Here is a 9,390-nt window from a genome sequence, read left to right on the forward strand (position 1 = left end):
CCACCATCACACATAACAAACAATCCGATCCTCTTGATCTTGGGTTCTACTGCAGCCCAATTATAATTTTGAAACTAAATCTAGATTCACCGTGAGAGAGAGCATAGGGTAGTAGGTCGTTCAAGTGCTAGCTATAACTTTCTGGATTCTGACCCTAGTGCCTAATCTATGATAATGGTGGATATTTACAGGCTGGCACCAATACCTACCTTGGCTCTTCCAAGTTGCCTTAGTTTGCAATCAATTGTTTGGTTAGGTAGTATAGTCAATAAGAAGTGGATTGGTTCTTGACTTACAGAAATGAATGCAATCTATTTAGCTCTAGCAGGGGTTTTAGATCTCCAAAATCTCCTCCTTACCCTATCAAATACTGGTTAATCTCCAATCCAGACAAAAAAAAAAAAAACCCAATGCACTAGGTTCCCACTACTATAGGAGTTTTATTAATCTAAAGCTCCTCCTCTTGATTTAAAAGAATGAGAAATGAGTTTAAATTGGAAAGCCATATTGGATTTAATTGTTCATGAAGGCATGAGAGATTAGAATTTAGTTGCAAAACAATCAGTTTGCTCCTTGATTTTTCGAGGATAAACCTGTATTTTTGCTCCCAAACTTTTAGAGCACAACCATATTAAAACACGTATTAAGCACATATCGTATCATTGTCGTACACATTTTATTGCATCAGATTTTTGGAAACATATTATTGCCGTATGAATCAATTGATGGATGTACGTATCTGTTTCCGTATTATTATCATACCCGAACTTGCTAACTACGTCCATGACTACTCATGAGATCGATACTCATGAGCTCTATCGATCTCTCCCTCTTGTGTTCTCCCCTCCCCTGCCTTTGCTTTAGCAGAACCAATCTCCCACTGCTGCGCAACATGAGAGAGGCAATTCCGAGAAGACCCACCGTCACCCACCGCTCTCAACCCACTCTCCTTCACTTCCTTCATTTTTCTCCTCAGTGCTTCCCCTTCCCCTTCCTTTTCCATCACCAATCTCACCAGCTTCTCTATCTCTTCCCTTCCCACGACCCTCTTCGTTGGCAACTCCTTCGTTCTCACCGCCACCCCTACTTCCTCCTCCAGCATCGTCGCATTCATCTTCTGCTCCGCATACAGTGGCCACGCGATCATTGGCACTCCGTTCACTATGCTTTCCAGCGTTGAATTCCATCCACAATGTGATAAGAACCCTCCAATCGATGGATGGCTCAACACCTCCACCTGCGGGGCCCACATGGGGACTACCAACCCTACCTCTCGGGTCCGAGTCAAGAACCCGTCCGGCAGATACCTTGACAGCCCATCGTTTCCGTCTGTGCCGCCACCCAATACGTTGAAGTAAGCCCCATCCTTCCCTGCCGGCGGACGCACCACCCAAAGAAATCGTTTCCCACTCAGCTCCAACCCGAATGCAAACTCAGTGAGTTGCTCCTCCGACATTGTTCCGGCGCTCCCCAACGATACGAAAATCACCGACTCCACGGTTTGTTCATCCAGCCACACCAGACACTCTGCACGTGATTGTTCACAAGGTGGGTCCGATGAGTTCACTATTGGGCCCACCGGATAAATCGGAAGGGGTAAGATCCGACGTAGGATTGGATCCTCTCGAAGGGCTCTGAGTGTTGTTGGTTCCAAGTCTTCCCACGTGTTTATCAGTATCGCATCTGCCAAGGGTATCGTGCATCCTATATGTAGATAGTAGTCATACTGGTCGTCTTTCCGGTCCATCATTGGGTCAACCAAGTCCTCCACCCGAATCGGCTTGCAACCTGGGATGCGAACCGGCTCTTGCATGTCCACGTACTCACCCTCTATCTCCTTATGCAGCGTCGGCACATACACCGTCAACGCCAAAAGCGTTGCCGGCGGAGCAATGTAAACGTATTTGGGGATGCCAAGCTCGTCTGCAATGGGGAACGCGTAGGTGCCGAATATTTCGACAACCAGCACAATGGGCTGCGGTGACATTGCAGCAAGAGCAGCTCGTAAGGCTGGGATTGATTCTCTGACGGTGATACTTATACGGGAGGCGAGGCCTGTTTGGTTAGTGACGAAGGCCGATATATCGGGCGGCGAGAGATGTACGATGCGGATGGCGGAGGGGAGGTGTAGGGAATTAAAGAGTTGTGATTGGGCAGTGGTAGTGTAGGCTTCGGCTGAGGCGACTAAGATGGTGGAGTGGAAGCCATGCAGGGAGAACAAGCGCTTGGAGAAGGCTATGAGAGGGATGAGGTGGCCCATACCTGGGCTTGCAAATAATGCCACGTGTGGATTTGGATGTTGCAATTCCATGGCTCCTTTCTTGCTTGCCGCAGCAGGGATGCAGCAACTCTTGCTGGTTTTCCGTTCTATAAGTAGAAGATAGAAGAAGCCGGACTTGCATGGTCAGTAACGTCAGATTCCAAAAGGAGTAATTTCGACATCAAACAGAACAAGAATCCCATCCCATTGCATGATCACATCACACCATTGGTGAGATTTTTTCAACTGGCGTCTCTATCTCATGGTTCGTAATCTTGGATCAGATCAGCCGATATCGATCGGATCAAATTGGTATCGATCAAAGCCAATTAGATCGATATGGCAAAGTTTGATTGGGTCGTTTTTTAGATCGGCCAATTCGATTGGATCGGCCGATCCTGACTGATGTAATTAAAGTTTTTTGGATTTTTTCAAAGTTTTTAAGTTTTTTTTTTTATATTATCTTGAACGATATTGATCAATACTGACTGATACCAATCGATATTGAGTGATTCGATCCAAATAATAGTGGCTGATCCGATCTTGAGATCACAATACCCATCAACTCTAACTGATACATGACTCAATCGGTAAAAAAATGATTTTCGGGTTCTTTTTTTTTTTTAAACGATTCTAACTGATTTATACCGATTCGATTCCAATCCAAAAAGATTTCGACCATGATGGATACCGAATCTGATACCTGAATTTTGAGCCTTGAGTCTATCTCCTCACCCGGTTGAGGTGGCTGGTTGCTGAGAGAAAGAGACAAACTTCTCCTTCTGACGAGTGAGAGGACAAAGACAAATAATCACTTTGGGTGTATAGTTTTTAATTAAAATAATGCAAAGAGATAAGATGGGCTAATAAGAATCTTTTTGAGACGTTGAGTGACCATTCAAACTAGTGATGCCCCATCAAATCTGAACCATCACCTTGCCAATAAAGATTTGTAGGTCATTTTACTTTCATTTCAAGCCACCGATTTCTATTAGATTGCTGGATCAACTTTATGTATGGGATTTTTTCTAATGGACCGGGTTTCTTTTCACCTTTTTTACCATGGACATGGTACCACTAGATTGCTAAAGGGTAGGGTATTTTTTATTCGGTCAATAAGCAGTGGGAACGTAATGATGGTTTAAGAATTCTTTATTTTCTATTGGCGAAGAAAAATTTTCTTTTTGTCTTTTATATAATGGACTCAGTTTTTCTTCACCCACGGGATCCATTCACCAAGAGGTAAGAGACTAAGAGAAAAGGGGAACGGGTATTGCAAGGGTATTTTTAAGTATCGTTAATATATATATAGTTTTTTTTGGTAAAAGTATCATTAATATTAGTGTGGACAGATATCAATACAGTCTACTTCGTGTCGGGTTGATGTCCCTTATTGAACCACTATTAATGTTGGTGTTGGCCGAAAGTGATTTTCTATATGCATTCGATCAGTATCAAGAGCAGGGTTTTAGTAATCGGTATCGATATTATTTATTGTTGAAATCGTTCTAGAGTGATCGTATCGATTAGATTGATCAATTCAGATTGGCCATATCGATCTATTTTTATAAAGATTAATGTTTTCTCATTTTTACCTTTGTTTGTACTGATCCACTAATATGGGATTGATCGATCTGATAAAGATTCCTCCAACCATGAAAGAGAGTAAGAGAAAGAGGGTTTAACCAAAAAAGATGTTTTGTCACGGAAAAGAGGGGGAATAAAAAATTGTTAAAGAGAGAAGGAATTGAATATAAAAGGAAGAAATGTGGAGAAAGAGAAGAGAAGATGAGGAAAATTATTTGCTCCATTTCCCCAAATGCCTCTAATAAATGGGGGTGAATTCCACCTGGACAGTGTGGTCGGGCAGGGGTCGGGTGGTCATTTCCACCTCCTATTTGAGGAACTTGGGGAAATGGAGCTGTCCAGGACTAGAGCCGATAATGATCCAGAAGAATATGAGTCAGTTTTTTTATTAAAAAAATAAAAAGATAGAAAGCGGAGAAGATGGAGAAAATTGTCTCCTGCAATTTTCTGCCCGGTCCATTTCCCAAGCCTTTAATAAGGGGGTGGACCCCACCTAGGCAGTGTGCTCGGGTAGGGGGAAGGGTGGTTATTTCTCCCCTCCCCCCCCCCCCCCCAACTATGAGAGGAATTATAGGAAATGGACAGATAGGGAATTGTAGGGGATAAAGATCCAGAAGAGGGCGGCTTTTGTGTGTGTGTGTGAGAGAGAGAGATGTGAAAAATTATCTCCTCCAGTTCCCTACTTCCCAATGCCTCTAATAAGGGGGTTTTACTCATACCCAATTCCATTGTATCAAATAAATGATGGGATACAAGGGAATAGGATATAGCATCTATTTATTTATAGAGCGGGGAATAGGATAGAATAGAATGAAATGGAATAGAGGACAAATTCCAATACTGGAATAATGGAATCCAATTAAATGGATGGAATCGAATAAAGGGAATCCATCCAATCAAGAGGATCCATTAAAATGATATATGTACTCCTACGTATACCTTTCATTCGATATTTATAACCCAAGTGCTTGAATAGTCATAGTAGAGGATTCTTGCCACTAGTATCACTAGACAGCCCTATCAATTGGAAGGAGCGGCAATAAAGAGGACACTATTCAAAGGAGGGTTCGACCAGGTAGGCATAGACAGGGAGCATGCCTACTAAAAGAAACCTACCCTACTGATTAGATGAATTGAAACTCAAGATTTTGATCAGACTCTAATCATTTGATACTTAACCAAGCCATCTAATGGAATCATACCCAAAACCATCTTTCTTTCTAATAAGATCAATTTGGATATAAAAAATAATTCAAGGTAGAAGCGAACCAACTGATCCGCCTCACCATCTCTCCTCATTATCTTCTTTCTATGAAATGAGGGAATGTATCTAGGAATTCCCGAGCGATTAAGTGAGACGGAGAATGGAGACTAATAAATCAATCTGATTTGATGAATTACCATGAAATCGTTGGAGACAAACCGCACTAGACTTTATGTAAAATGTGGTTCCCAACCATCCCAATCTGATCCAGACTTGCTAGAAATTATATCAACATTGAAGTGTAAAATGACACATCAGCCATCAACCTTCCTTGAGAATTTGGCCCTTGGCGATGGAATGGGCTTTACACAGACCTGATTCAAAGAGGTTTCAAAACAAAAAATGAGGAGACAATTTCCGGGACCAGCCGATAAAGTTTCTAAATAGAATTTCATTGAGTGTATAAATCATTGAGTGCTCAAAATTAAAGTTTAAGATACATTCAAAATTTTATTTTTTGTCATTTCCTTAATTTTAGTGTACACATTTAGTTTTTGAAATGATAGATTCTCAAGTCTTGTGATATTTAAGTCTTGAGTCTTGACTGATCACGACTCATGAGCTTAAAATCGATCTCTCACTCTTGTCTCCTATCCCCTGCTTTCGCTTTAGCATAACCAATCTTCCACTGCTGCGCAACATGAGAGAGCCAATCCCGAGGAGACCCACCCTCCCCGACCGCTCTCAACCCACTCTCCTTCACTTCTTTCATTTTTCTTCTCAGTACTGCTTCCCCTTCCCCCTTCTTTTCCATCACCAATCTCACCAGCTTCTCTATCTCTTCTCTTCTCACCACCCTCTTCGTTGGCAAGTCCTTCGTCTTCACCCCCACCCCTACTTCCTCCGCCACCATCGCTGCATTCATCCTCTGCTCCGCGTACAGCGGCCACGCGATCATCGGCACTCCGTTCACTATGCTTTCCAGCGTCGAGTTCCACCCACAATGTGATTCTTAAGAACCCTCCAATCGATGGATGGCTCAATACCTCCACCTGCGGGGCCCACATGGGGACTACCAGCCCAACTTCTTGAGTCCGGATCAAGAACTCGTCCGGCAGGTACCTTGACAGCTCATCGTTTCCGTCTGTGCCCCCACCCAATGCGGTGAAGAAAGCCCCATCCTTCCCTGCCGGCGGACGCACCACCCAAAGAAATCGTTTCCCACTCCGCTCCAACCCGAATTCAAACTTAGTGAGTTGCTCCTCCGACATTGATTTTTTCGGCATGTATAGGGTCCATCTTTTGGCACACATGTGCATGCACTTAATTTTAGCTGTGTCTACAGTTTTTTATCTACGGAAGCGATTATGTCCCATCCCCTAGTCTGGATGATCCAGTCAATGGCATGTGAGTCTGGATCAACTTCTACTTCTTGATTTTGGATACCGTATATCCATATCTTGTGTTTATCATACTCTCTATCTGTTTTATGTATCTTGGTTTCCTTTGCTTGGCGTTGGACGCACATAAATGAATTGCCTCATTTCTATCAGAAAAAAAAAAGAAATTAATGGCAACCGTTTTTCCATGCTATAGTCAATTATTACTATTTTTTGAGCGAGAGATCACTGCTTGGTCGTGTAGCCCTGAATTAGGGTACGAGGCATACATAGCTATCAATATGGGGTGGACGGTAATTTTGTGTGCTCCTATATCTACTTAGGAGTCACACAATCAAACAATGTTCTTTTTTTTTTTGTTTAATATTAAAAAGAGAAGAATTACTTAGATCCACGACGTAAGAATGAAAATTACAAGATAAGTAAGTTTCAAATTTGTTTTACATCCACTATTTTCTATTTTAAAAAGATTTACTCATGCCATTTTAGAATAAAATAAAGAAAAAATTATAAAAACCCCTTGTAGTTTGAAAAAATTATATTGATTGCCTTAAAATTACATTCACCGCCCCTTTGGAGGGGGGTAAGCATAATTTTGAGGGGATCAATGTAATTTTTCAAACTACAGGAGAGGTAAACGTAATTTTCCCTAGAAAAGATAACTTCCAAAATTGCCTTAACAAAACTATGAATCTAATGAAAGTGCACGTTAGTTGTAGGAGTAGAAATCAAAATAATTATTAATCCCTAAAAAAAATAAAAACAATACTATGGCATCTAATCTAAAGGGAAGTACATCTTAATTGTTGGAATAGAAAATAATAGAAACATATTTAAAAAAAAAGAGGATAGTTCACCCACCATTCTACGGTTCACCAATCCTTCCTAGGGATTTAGAATGTTCCAAAATACCCTCAACCCCTATTCCCACCCTCTCCCGCATTGTGGTGCATGGGATCTCATTCATAGTTGGGGAAGTAAACTCAGTCCAGAAAAAAAAAAGGTGAGAGAAACAATAAAAAATAAAAAATAGATAGAGAAAGTTACGCGCCTCTTCCCTCTTATTTTCCCATGGTGGATTAAAATTAAAACAGATTTTTTAGGGCAATTTTGAAAGTTACTTTTACTTTATTCTTACTTGGTATGATTATTAACTAACTTTGGAGATTGAGTAAATCTTTTCAAAATGGACGATGGTGGATGTAAAACAAATTTGAAACCTACTTATCTTGTAATTTCCTTCTTATCTAGTAAAATAAAGAAATTGTCCCTTAAAAACAAGTAAGACTAACAAACACCAAATCTTTCTCCTTGTTCCTGTGCATCTTTCACTTCTCCTCCTCCGCTTCCTCTTCAGTTACTCTGACTATAGGATTCTCTTCTAGATTTTGGTTTGCACTTCCGCTCAATTGCCTCACGTCCTCACCTCATTAAACTCCCTCTCCGCAATCTCAAACCCTCTGCTACCCTTACGTGAAGAGAACGATTGAATAACTGCTGAATTTGTGATCGGGACCATCGACTAAAATAAAGCAAAAACTGCGAGAGTCAAGGTATGACCTTTCTATAAAAACCACAATTATTTCCTCTTCTTACGAATATAATTTGAAAAAAATGGAAATTTTTTTGCTGCTACCCGGATTGCAAGAACTTTTTGACCACCTAGGCTTGTAGCCTGGAAAAAATGTGGTGGATGTTGAAAACGAATCCTAAAACGATGCAAAAAAGAATGGAAATCGCAAAAAACAATCACACAAATGAACAAAATGATGATTTACGTGGTTTGACAAGATTGCCTACGTCTACGATGAGATGAGATCTATTTCACTATCAAAGGAGAATAGGTTATAGCTACTCGTCCTCACACCTCTCTCAGATTGCATTACAGAGAAAGAACCCTTGCTACATATTAATAGCGAAACCTTATATAGGAACTTTACCAAAATACCCATATAATCCTAAAAAAACCAAGCGATGGAGTACAAGTCATCGTACCCCGGACCCAACAGTGGATTTGATGAGAGAGAGAGAGAGAGAGAGGGAAATGTTGTCGATAGGGGTGCAAGTTTGGCCCTAATTGCATGAGGTCACCCTAACCCACCCTGAGCCCGAACAGGGCCTGAGTTGAGATATCTTGGCTCTGAGGGTGGGTCAGGGTTGGGAATTTCCGACCCTAAGTCAGGATCGGGTCGGGCCAAGGTTGAGGCCTCAGGCTGAGCCCAGCCCGGCCCAACCCGATCCTATCCTCTTCTTCATGTTCTTTCTTCTTTCTTCTTCTTCTTCATCGTCATCTTCTTCTTCTTCTTCTTCTTCCTAGCCTGGGCAGCCAGCTCATGCATCTCCCTTCCCTCCCTTGGTTAGGGTCAATCAGATTTAGCCCGGCCCGACCCTAAGGCGGACCAAAGTTAGATTTTTCTGGCCTTGAATTAGGGCCAAGCTAGGTTTGGGCCCAACTAAGGGGACTCAAGGTTGGGCTGGGGTTTTAAAAAGCCTGGCCCAACCCGACCCTGTTGCAACCCTAGTTGCCGGTGAACGCAGGTAGCCTTTATCTCACCCAGATTCCCACCCTCCTATGGGCATTCTTCCGATCGTCAGGGATATCCAATATATTATTCTACACTTAAGAAGTTGTTCACTTACCTATGTTCCAAGAAACATCAACCAGGTTGCTGATGCGTTGGTCTGGAACGCTATACCATTGGCGTGTGTGACATTGTGGCCTATTCCTCTCTATGGATAGTCCATCTATGTAATAGTAACTCCATGTGTTCGTCACGCATTCGTCAATAAATCTCATTTTATCAAAAAACAAAAAAAAACACAGGTAGTCCATCTTTGTGTTGGCCATCCATTGCACACAGTTGGCTAAGGTCATATGAGAACCTAATCTGGACTCGCTAGAGAAAAAATATATTAACATTAAAGGGTAAAAGGACACA

The 9,390-nt window shown here is 41.7% G+C and overlaps 2 protein-coding genes across 2 annotated transcripts; both read right to left on the reverse strand.

The window, feature by feature from the left end:
* Positions 1 to 787: 787 nt before the first annotated feature.
* On the reverse strand, positions 788 to 1,877 carry LOC122661848 (anthocyanidin 3-O-glucosyltransferase 5-like). Its single transcript, XM_043857354.1, has one exon. The coding sequence runs from the start codon at positions 1,811 to 1,813 to the stop codon at positions 788 to 790; it is 1,026 nt and encodes a 341-aa protein (XP_043713289.1). The 5' UTR covers positions 1,814 to 1,877.
* A 3,842-nt stretch (positions 1,878 to 5,719) lies between these two features.
* On the reverse strand, positions 5,720 to 6,322 carry LOC122661849 (UDP-glycosyltransferase 88F5-like). Its single transcript, XM_043857356.1, has one exon. It carries the CDS (start codon positions 6,320 to 6,322, stop codon positions 5,720 to 5,722), a length of 603 nt encoding a protein of 200 aa, XP_043713291.1.
* Between the last annotated feature and the right edge of the window lie 3,068 nt (positions 6,323 to 9,390).

The sequence above is a fragment of the Telopea speciosissima genome, chromosome 5 (genome assembly GCF_018873765.1).
Source record: "Telopea speciosissima isolate NSW1024214 ecotype Mountain lineage chromosome 5, Tspe_v1, whole genome shotgun sequence".
In the NCBI taxonomy this organism is placed as follows: domain Eukaryota; kingdom Viridiplantae; phylum Streptophyta; class Magnoliopsida; order Proteales; family Proteaceae; genus Telopea; species Telopea speciosissima.

Excerpts from the sequence above, each read along its gene's own strand:
- LOC122661848 (XM_043857354.1), bottom strand. The coding sequence starts at position 1,813 with ATGCAAGAGCCGGTTCGCATCCCAGGTTGCAAGCCGATTCGGGTGGAG.
- LOC122661849 (XM_043857356.1), bottom strand. The coding sequence starts at position 6,322 with ATGTCGGAGGAGCAACTCACTAAGTTTGAATTCGGGTTGGAGCGGAGT.